At 48.4% G+C, this 10,523-nt stretch overlaps 1 protein-coding gene across 1 annotated transcript in view; it reads left to right on the top strand.

Annotated features, from left to right (window-relative positions):
• Positions 1-8,728, top strand: part of LOC139234721 (microsomal triglyceride transfer protein large subunit-like) — a 157,209-nt gene extending 148,481 nt beyond the window's left edge. Inside the window, exon 18 of the mRNA XM_070865403.1 lies at positions 6,332-8,728. Coding sequence (XP_070721504.1) covers positions 6,332-6,479 — 148 coding nt within the window. The 3' untranslated portion in view covers positions 6,480-8,728. The remainder of the gene's footprint in view (positions 1-6,331) is intronic.
• Positions 8,729-10,523: the final 1,795 nt, after the last annotated feature.

Raw genomic sequence — 10,523 nt, forward strand, 5'->3', positions numbered from 1 at the left:
ACATTTTGCCCATGAATGGGCCCGCATAGTCTACGTGCACCCGCGACCACGGTTTGGTAGGCTCAGTGGAGCCTCCCTGGGGGTATTGCTGAGTTGGGCACAAATGGTCCACCTTCGAATGCAGAGCTCCAAGTCCGCGTCAATACCAGGCCACCCGAAGTGGGATCTGGCTATGGCCTTCATGAGAACGATCCCTGGGTGCTCGCGGTGGAGCTCCCGGACAAATGCCTCTCTGCTTCGCAGAGGCATGACTACTCGGCTGCCCCACATCAGGCAGTCTACTTGTAGTGATAGCTCATGCATGCTCCTGTGAAAGGGTTTTAATTCCTTGGGGCAGGCATCGCGAGCCTCTGCCCAGTCACCGGTTAGGACACATCTTTTTACTAAGGATAACGTGGGGTCGCAGGCTGTCCAGGCTCTGATTTGGCGAGCCGTCATGGGCGAACCTGTGGACTCAAAGGCATTGATTGCCATGACTATCTCACAGTCCTGTTCGTCAGACCCTTCCGTGGTCACCAGGTGTAGCCTGCTGAGCGCGTCGGCACAGTTGTCTGTGCCTGGTCTGTGCCTTATGGTATAGTCGTAGGACGCCAGCATGAGTGCCCACCGTTGAATTCGCGCCGAGGCATTGGCGTTTATTGCCTTGCTCTCGGATAGGAGGGACGTGAGGGGCTTGTGGTCAGTTTCTAACGCGAACTTGGCCCCGAAAAGGTATTGGTGCATCTTTTTGACACCATACACGCACGCAAGCGCCTCCTTCTCTACCATTCCGTACCCGCGCTCCGCCCGCGAAAGTGACTTGGAAGCATAAGCTATGGGTTGTAATTTGCCCGCACTATTGACATGTTGCAAAATGCACCCGACCCCATACGCTGACGCATCGCATGTGAGAACTAGCTTTTTACCTGGATCAAAGAAAGTCAAAACACTGTTGGAACACAGATGGTTGCGTGCCTTATTGAAGGCACGTTCCTGGGCATCCCCCCAAAACCAATCGCACCCCTTCCTGAGTAGCACGTGGAGAGGCTCCAGCAGCGTGCTTAAGTTCTGCATAAAGTTCCCAAAGTAATTGAGTAGCCCGAGAAAGGATTGCAGTTCTGAGACATTCCGGGGCCTAGGTGCCAGGCGAATTGCTTCTGTTTTGGACTCTGTTGGGCGGATTCCATCAGCGGCAATCCTTCTGCCCAAAAATTCAACCTCGGGTCCGAGAAACAGGCACTTGGATTTCTTGACTCGTAGGCCTACCCGATCCAACCGCTTTAGTACTTCCTCCAAATTACGGAGATAGGAGTCGGTGTCCCTGCCCGTGATAAGTATGTCATCTTGAAATACAACTGTCCCCGGGATGGACTTGAGCTGACTCTCCATGTTGCGCTGGAATATGGCAGCTGCCGACCTGATGCCGAATGGGCATCGATTGTACATGAAAAGGCTTCGATGTGTGTTGATGGTGGTGAGTAGCTTGGATTCCTCGGTCAATTCTTGCGTCATATAAGCAGATGTGAGGTCTAATTTTGAGAAAAGTTTACCTCCAGCCAATGTGGCAAATAAGTCCTCCGCTCAGGGCAGCGGGTACTGGTCCTATAGGGAGACTCTGCTTATGGTAGATTTGTAGTCCCCACAGATTCGTACAGATCCATCAGGCTTCATGACTCGGATGATGGGACTTGCCCAGTCGCTGAATTCCACAGGTGATATAATGCCTTCCCGCAGAAGCCTGTCTAGTTCGTGTTCAATCTTTTCCCTCATCACATAGGGTACAGCTCTGGCCTTGTGATGGACCGGTCTAGCATCCTGTGTGATGTAGATTTTGACTTTGGCCCCTTTGAAAGTGCCCACACCTGGCTGAAAGAGATGTTCAAATCGCTTTATAACTGTTGAGCAGGAGGTCTATTCCTCTAATGACATGGCATGGACATCATCCCATTTCCAGTTTAGTTTTGCCAGCCAGCTTCGGGGGGTCTCCGGGGACAATCCACAGGGGAAGTCGGTTCACTGTCCCTTTGTGTGTGACAGAGAGCATGGCGCTGCCGAGGACTGGTACAATTTCTTTGGTATAGGTCCTTAGTTTGGTGTCGACCCTTGTGAGTTTTGGTCTGTTTTATGCGGCCACAGTTGTTCAAATTGTTGAGCGCCCATAAGAGATTGACTCGCTCCCGTATCCAGCTCCATGTTGACAGGTATCCCGTTGAGTAGGATCCTCATCATTATAGGAGGCGTCCTGTTGTAGGAGCAGCGGCCATTGATTGTGTTGACACACTGTACATCGGTGTCCCGGGTACTGTCCCCACCATCTTCTGGTCCGCTTTCCGACCCATCCGATTCGTATATCAGCCGAGCTGCCATTTTTTTGCACATGCGGGCCAAATGCCCTGTATATTCACAATTTCTGCAAACAGCCTGCTGAAATCGACATTCCCTTGACGAGTGCCCATGCCCACACCTCCAGCACAGACCTGTTCCATTGTTCAAAGTGTTCCCAAAGAATGAGCTGCGTCTGGCTGATCTCTTTTGAGCTTCTCTCAGTTTGTAGGTGATTGCTCGCATTGTGGGTTGATGAGGTGTGAACGGCCGTTCCTGTGGCCCTTGATGGCTTCTGCCTGCTGTCGAGAGCCTGTTCTCCCAGTTTTGTCTGTGTGTGGGGGTAGCAGCTTGTTTAGTGCTATGAACTTCTTGTTCCGATATTTCGTTAGTTGTCGTACCTGCATTGTAAATCAACCTCGTTTCTTCTTCCCCTACCAAGAATGTCTGTGCAACAAGTGCTGCTGCCTCTAAGGTCAGATTCTTGGTCTCTCTGAGCTTTTGGAATATGCCTGCGTGGCCTATTCCTTCAATGAAAAAGTCTCTCAGCATTTCTCTCCTCAGTTCATCGGAGAACTCACATAAACTAGCCAACCTCCGAAGTTCCGCCACGAAGTCGGGTATGCTCTGGCCCACACAGCGTCTGTAGTTGTAGAACCTGTGTCTGGCCATGTGTAGGCTGCTCGCTGGCTTCAGGTGGTCTCTTACCAGTGTGCTCAATTCTTCAAACGACTTGCTTGCTGGTTTCTCGGGTGCCAACAGATCCTTCATTAAAACGTATGTTTTTGAGCCACAGCTGGTCAAGAGATGGGCTCTTCTGTAATCCCGTAACTCGTCGCCACTGTAAAGTCCTGTCCCCTCAGTACAGATTCACACGAGGCATGTAGTGAAGTCAAGGTCACTCTGGACTTGCACCTTTATTTCACAGCTCTGGAATGCTGCACTTGCCTGAGACCTATCCTTATATTACCTGTCTCTTGCAAGTGCACCCCTGGTGGTAAGCTATGCTGGTGGTTACAGGTCATATCTTATTACAGTCATGTATAGCATGTTAGGATACAGTTATATATAATAATGTAAGATACATGATAACCTCCGTGCTCATATCCCCTGTATGGCCTTCTGTCAGTGGCAGTGCTGAATGATAAAAGTTGCCCCACAGAGTCAAGTCATGCAACATCCCCATGGCGAACAGGCCTTTGGGAAGCTGGGGCATTGGTTTTCAGATTGATTGGCAGCGTAATGTCTACAGGAGAGATTCTCGGTACAGTTCTTATTCACGATTTTCATTGAGCTGCTGAAGTGTACCCACACTATTCACTGAATAAGTGTAGGCTGAGTTTGGAGTTTCAAAAGATCTGAACATCAGATCCAAACCTTTGGTAAACAGTGCGCAATTTCACATAGCTACTGTTGAGTTGTATGAAGAGACACCTGAAATAAGCTCGAGTGATAGAATATCCGAGGGAAAATTACAAGTATTGGGAATTAGAAGCTTTTATAAGCACATAAGAAATAGGAGCAGGAGTAGGCCATATGCTCCCTCCATCATTCAATAAGATCATGGCTGAACTTCTACATCAATTTCACCTTCTCGCCCAATCCCCATATCCCTGATTCCCTTAGTGCCCAAAAATCTACTGATCTCAGCCTTGAATATACTCAACGACTCAGCATCCACAGCCCTCTGGGGTAGAGAATTCCAAAGATTCACAACCCTTTGAGTGAAGAAATTTCTCATCTCAGTCCTAAATGGCCGATCCCTTATCCTGAGACTGTGCCCCCTAGTTCTAGACTCTCCAGCCAGAGGGAAACAACCTCTCAGCATCTACCCTGTCAATCCCCCTTCAGAATCTTGTATGTTTCAATGAGATCACCTCTCATTCTTCTAAACTCCAGAGAGTATAGGCCCATTCTACTCAATCTCTCATCATAAGACAGCCCTCTCATCCCAGGAATCAATCTAGTGAACCTCCGTTGCACCGCCTCCAAGGGTTATCCTGCCAATGAATAATGTCACTGCCAGTGTCGGCACTGTTGTAATGTAGGGAAACGCAGCAACCAATGTGCTCTCAGCAAGCTCCGACAAACAGCAAATGAGATAAATTACTATTCAATCTGTTTCTGGTGTTGTTGCTTTGGGGATAAATGTTGGCCAGGACACCGGGAGAACTACCCCGCCCTTCGTTTATCTTTTATATTTAGCTGAGCAGGCAGACTGGGTCTTATCCTAAAGACGGCACCTCCAGCAGTGCAGCACTCCCTCAGCGCTGCACTGGAGTGTCACCTTGGATTACGGGCTCAAGTCCCTGGAGTGGGACTTAAACCCACAACCTTCTGACTCAGATCTGCATGCACTCTCACCTCTGACTGCTCTCTGGTGATCTACAGATTGCTTCATGTCAATCTAGTTTGGTCTTTAATGAGATTGGTTCATTTGGATTTATTACGTTCAAATATCTCCGCCATTCTTCATCACAGAATATAAACAAAACTTGAAGTTGAGTCTGAAGTTGTCACTTCCTCCTTGTTCCGCCACAAACTGCGTTCCCCAGCCACCGACTCCACCCCTCTCCCTAGCATCTGTCTGAGGCTGAACCAGACTGTTCGCAACCTGGGGGTCATATTTGACCCTGAAATGAGCTTCCGGCCACATATCCACAGCATAACTAAGACTGCCTATTTCCACCTCCGTAACATTACCCGTCTCCGCCCTTGCCTCAGCTCATCTGCTGCTGAAACCCTTCGCCATGCCTTTGTTACCTCTAGACTTGACTACTCCAACTCAATCCTGGCTGGTCTCCCACATTCTACCCTATGTAAACTTGAGGTCATCCAAAGCTCGGCTGCCTGTGTCCTAACTCACACCAAGTCCCGCTCACCCATCACCCCTGTGCTCGCTGACCTACATTGTCTCCCGGTTAAGCAATGCCTCGATTTCAAAATTCTCATCATTGTTTACAAATCCCTCCATGGCCTCATCCCTCCCTATTTCTGTGATCTCCTCCAGCCCCACAACCCCCCGAGATGTCTGCGCTCCTCTAATTCTACCCTCCTCAGCATCTTTGATTACAATCGCTCAGCCATTGATGGCCGTGCCTTCAGCTGCCTGGGCCCTATGCTCAGGAACTCCCTCCCTAAACCTCTCCGTCTCTCTACCTCTCTTTCCTCCTTTAAGACACTCCTTAAAAGCTACCTCTTTGACCAAGCTTTTTGGTCACCTGCCATCATTTCTTCTTATATTGCTCGGTGTCGTACTTATTGTTTTGTCCTGTAACGCTCCTGTGCCGCCTGCAATTTCTGCGGTCTGGAGGAGTCCGTGTACCATGTTTTTATGGAATGTGCGAGGTTGCAGCCCCTGTTCCATTATTTAAAGGGGCTGCTCCTCAATTTCTGGTTGCACTTTAGTCCCACACTCCTGATCTTTGGGCACTCTGGCGGAGGGGAGCGGGTAGGTCCGAGGGCCTCCTCGTAGGACTGCTCCTGGGCACGGCCAAGGGTGCCATCAGCCGCTCCAGGCAGCGGGCGGTCAAGGGGGTCATTCAGCCCGACTGCCTGCCTCTCTTCCGCGGTTATATCCGAGCCAGGATGTCCCTGGAGATGGAGCACGCGGTGTCCACCGGGACGCTCGCGGCCTTCCGCGAGAGGTGGGCGCCGGAGGGACTGGAGTGCATCATCACCCCCGGCAACCAAATTTTAATTTGATTTTATATGTTTTAAAGTTTAATTTGTTTTATTGCCGGTTTTAGTGCCCCCCCCCCTTCCCTTTTATAGGGGGCACTTGTAAATTTACGGTTTTAGTGCCCAAAAAAACCAACAAAAAAAAACATTAAAATAAACACAAAAAAACCCCCAAAAATACAAAAAGGGCCTTGATAAGTGTTGGAGTGTCCCCCAGATCAGGGGGCACTTGATTTAACTGTTTAATTTTGTTTTCCAACCAAAAGAGTTGTAATGCTCCTGTGAAGCGCCTTGGGACGTTGTACTACGTTAAAGGCGCTATATAAATACAAGTTGTTGTTGTTTTCAGAGAGACGGCTACAATCTACGAGTCTCTGCAAAAGGGAGTTCCGTTTACCATCAGGAAGAAGAGATCAATGACTGTTCAGGGTGCAGAGTTACCGCTGCATCGAGCCAACTCAGAAATGTGTGAGAAGCTGCTATCAAAACAACCATAGACTGTGGCCTGGGTGGTGAACTGGTTTGACATTAAGCGCCCAGTCAAAGGGGCAGAATTAGCAGGGCCGGGAATTTTCTGGGAGTCCCCCTCCTGCCGTAACTTCGCTGGAAACCCTCTTTACACACAGCTCCGAGGAACTTCCCGGCCTCCGTGTGTCTGTTGCCAGGCAGGTTAGGGTTAACCAGTCCTCTTGCAGATGTAATCCTTGGTGTTGGTGATAATTGTGAATTGATTTAAAAGAAAAATGCTCACGTGAAAATCAGTAAAAGCCAGAGGGCACAGCAGCATGTAGAAATCAAAGTACACTTCTCTATGGTTTTAAAAGCCGCTTGTCAAAGCTGCAGTATGCTGTGTTGGTTAATCTTTCAAACCGATAGTGCAGTGTTTCACATAATTCTGTCTCTGGTTTCTGAAGCTGTGCTTCGATATTTTTTTTTTGCCTTTTACCCAGTTTTTTATCTTCCCATTTTAATCACCTTATCAGTTGCACTTACTCCCGTAAGTTCGTCAATCGCAACGTCAGAGCAATGGGCTTCTCACTGCCTGCCTATTTCTGGCGAGCCACTGAGAGGTCGGTGAGGTTGCGGTGGATGGTTTGAAGGTGAAACACTTCTCCACGTGATATCAGATAACTGGAAACAGAAGTTAAATTGTCCAAATGCTTCCCTGCCCCTGAAAAAAATCAGTTGATTTGGCTCGCATTTGCAAGATTGAATTTAGTGTATTCAGAATAAACAAAACCTGCCTGTTCAGTGGGTTCCGCCCATTGCTGTGAACGAGTTGCTCGCCTTCTATTTGAACAGAAGCTTCCACATTCCAAATGCTGAACTCACGCCAGAATAAAAACGTTTGCTGTAGCTCATAACAGTCTCTGCTCCTATTTAGCCCTTCATAACGTCGCTCCCCCGCCCTAACGTAAATTTCTGCTGCCCAACAACCCTCTCAACATTCCTCCAACTCTGGCGTCTTGTACATCCTCCAGTCCCTTCGCCCCACCATTGGTGGCCGTGCCTTTATCCATCTAGGCCCTAAGCTCTGGAATTCCCTCCTTAAACCTCTCTACTGCCACCTCCCCTCCGTTAAGATGCCCCTTAAAACCTATCTCTTTGACAAGCTTTTTGTGAGCTGTCCTAATATCTTACGTGGCTCGGCACCAAATTTTGTTTGATAATGCCTCGGGATGTTTTACTACATTATAGGCGTATATAAATGAAAATTTTTGTTCTTTTCTGATTTGTCCCCATTCCCCATTTTGTTTATCTCCTCTGAAAGCTGACTGTCCCCCAGTCTCTCAGACGCGCAACCTTCCTTAGTTTGTCAGACTACCAGCGATTGTGAGCAAGCTGTTTAATGGAGGCTGCTCCTGACACAACATGTCCTCGGCCAAAATCGGCACATGCCAATTTTCCAGCAAGCGGTTACTGGAGAGCGTTCAGCAGCCACAACGCTGACCAATTATTGTCCTCCTCCCTAGACTGGGGTGCTGAGGCCAATTTGAGCAGCGCTAGCTGAAATCCGTGACCTCTTACAGGCTGCAGATTGAACCTTGGCCACACAGATCATTGACTTCAACCGAAAAGGTAATTGCAGGGAGATGTAAGATGACAGCCAATTCGCTTTCACCCAAGACCACTTTCACTCCCCATTTTCTCTCCAAAATTAATACCAACAAGAGTTTGTCAAAGACTGCAAACCATACTCTATTTTGAATAAATTAATTTGTGACAGGTTTTCCCACAATATTTTATGGGGGTTTTGGGTAGATTCCATTTCAACATTTAACCATCAAGCAAGGTACTGCAGCATTGACCTTTGATCTCTACCCAAGGGCCTAAATTTTAGGGCACATACTTAAAGCATTTTTTGTATGTAAATTTCATTTTTTAATTTAATCTAATTATGGTCAACATTGTTTACAATCATACTGTTCTGTTAGATTTTTAATTGAATTATGCACTGCCTGTATGAATGTAACTTTTTGTCAAAGTTTGAAGTTTTTTGATAGGGACACACTAATTACAGGATCGTCAACTCTGATTGGTCTATTCCTGGAGGTTTCATCACATGACCTCCCACCTCGAACCACCCCTCCTCCCACACTCCCACCATTGGCCCATCCTTCGGAAGCACTGCCTTCCCACGGCCAATTGAAAAGAGAACAGACTCTTTGTCACCCAATTGAACGAAGCAGCCTTTTTTCCCCATCTCCAATATTTTTACAACGAATAAATGAAAATGTTCAAAGAATTTTTTTTTAATGTTCCTATGATTTTTCTCCCGGAGCTGTTCACAGTAGTGTCCAGGAGATTAATGTTCAATTTGTGGCGATTCCAAGACAATCCTGGAGGTTTGGAAACATTAACTAGTTAGGAGAAAAATGCACCTCCCCACCCCAGTAACTGCAGGCAAATAAGTCACAGCCCTGAAGAGACTCTCGCTGTGGGTTATTTTCTATTTGGGGACCAAGCTTCCAACATACATTTCTTGAAATTACACGTGGAGTGATTCAATGTGCTTGATCAAGTTCTGTTTTAAAGATGAAAACAACCCAGCGATTTTATCATGTAGAGGATCCCATCAACATAGGCAGCCCCTTGGAATCGAGGAGGACTTGCTTCCACTCTAAACGTGAGTTCTCAGGTGACTGAACAGTCCAATACGGGAACAACAGTCTCTGTCACAGGTGGGACAGACAGTCGTTGGAGGAAAGGGTGGGTGGGACTGGTTTGCCGCACGCTCTTTCTGCTGCCTGTGCTTGTTTTCTGCATGCTCTCGGCGACGAGACTCGAGGTGCTCAGCGCCCTCCGGGATGCATTTCCTCCACTTAAGGCGGTCTTTGGCCAGGGACTCCCAGGTGTCGATGGGGATGTTGCATTTTATCAAGGAGGCTTTGAGGGTGTCCTTGAAACGTTTCCTCTGCCCACCTGGGGCTCATTTGCCGTGTAGAGTTCCGAGTAGAGTGCTTGCTTTAGGAGTCAGGCATGCGAACAATGTGACCCGCCCAACGGAGCTGGTCGAGTGTGGTCAGTGCTTTGATGCTGGGGATATTGGCCTGATCGAGGACGCTAATGTTGATGCATCTGTCCTCCCAGGAGATTTGCAGGATCGTGCGGAGACATCGTTGGTGGTATTTCTCCAGCGATTTGAGGTGTCTACTGTATATGGTCCACGTCTCTGAGCCATATAGGAGGGCGGTTATCACTATACTGGGCAGGCCACATAGTCCGCATGCCAGACACGAGACTCCCAAAGCAAGTGCTCTACTCGGATCTCTTCCACAGCAAACGAGCTAAAGGTGGGCAACGAAAATGCTACAAGGACACCCTCAAAGCCTCCCTGATAAAGTGCAACATCCCCACTGACACCTGGGAGTCCCTGGCCTAAGACCGCCCTAAGTGGAGGAAGTGCATTCGAGAGGGCGCTGAGCACCTCGAGTCTCAATGCCGAGAGCATGCAGAAATCAAGGGCAGACAGCAGAAAGAGCGTGCGGCAAACCAGTCCCACCCACCATTTCCCTCAATGACTATCTGTCCCACCTGTGACAGAAGCATAGAAACATAGAAAATAGTTGCAGGAGTAGGCCATTCAATAAGATCATGGCTGATCATTCACCTCAGTACCCCTTTCCTGCTTTCTCTCCATACCCCTTGATCCCTTTAGCTGTAAGGGCCACATCTAACTCCCTCTTGAATATATCCAATAAAATTGGCTCTCGTATTGGACTGTTCAGCCACCAAAGAACTCACTTCAGGAGTGGAAGCAAGTCTTCCTCGATTCCGAGGGACTGCCTATGATATCGCTACAGCCCTATAGACCATGAGCTTGGTGGTTGATTTGAGGGCCTGATCTTCGAACACTCTTTTCCTCAGGCGGCTGAAGGCTGCGCTGGTGCACTGGAGGCGGTGTTGAACCTCGTCGTCGATGTCTATCCTTGTTGATAATAGGCTCCCGAGGTATGGAAAGTGGTCCACTTTGTCTAGAGCTGCGCCATTGGTCTTGATGACTAGGGGGCATTGCTGTATGGCGGGGTCAGGTTGGTGGA

This window comes from Pristiophorus japonicus, chromosome 22, assembly GCF_044704955.1.
Source record: "Pristiophorus japonicus isolate sPriJap1 chromosome 22, sPriJap1.hap1, whole genome shotgun sequence".
Classification (NCBI taxonomy): Eukaryota; Metazoa; Chordata; class Chondrichthyes; family Pristiophoridae; genus Pristiophorus; species Pristiophorus japonicus.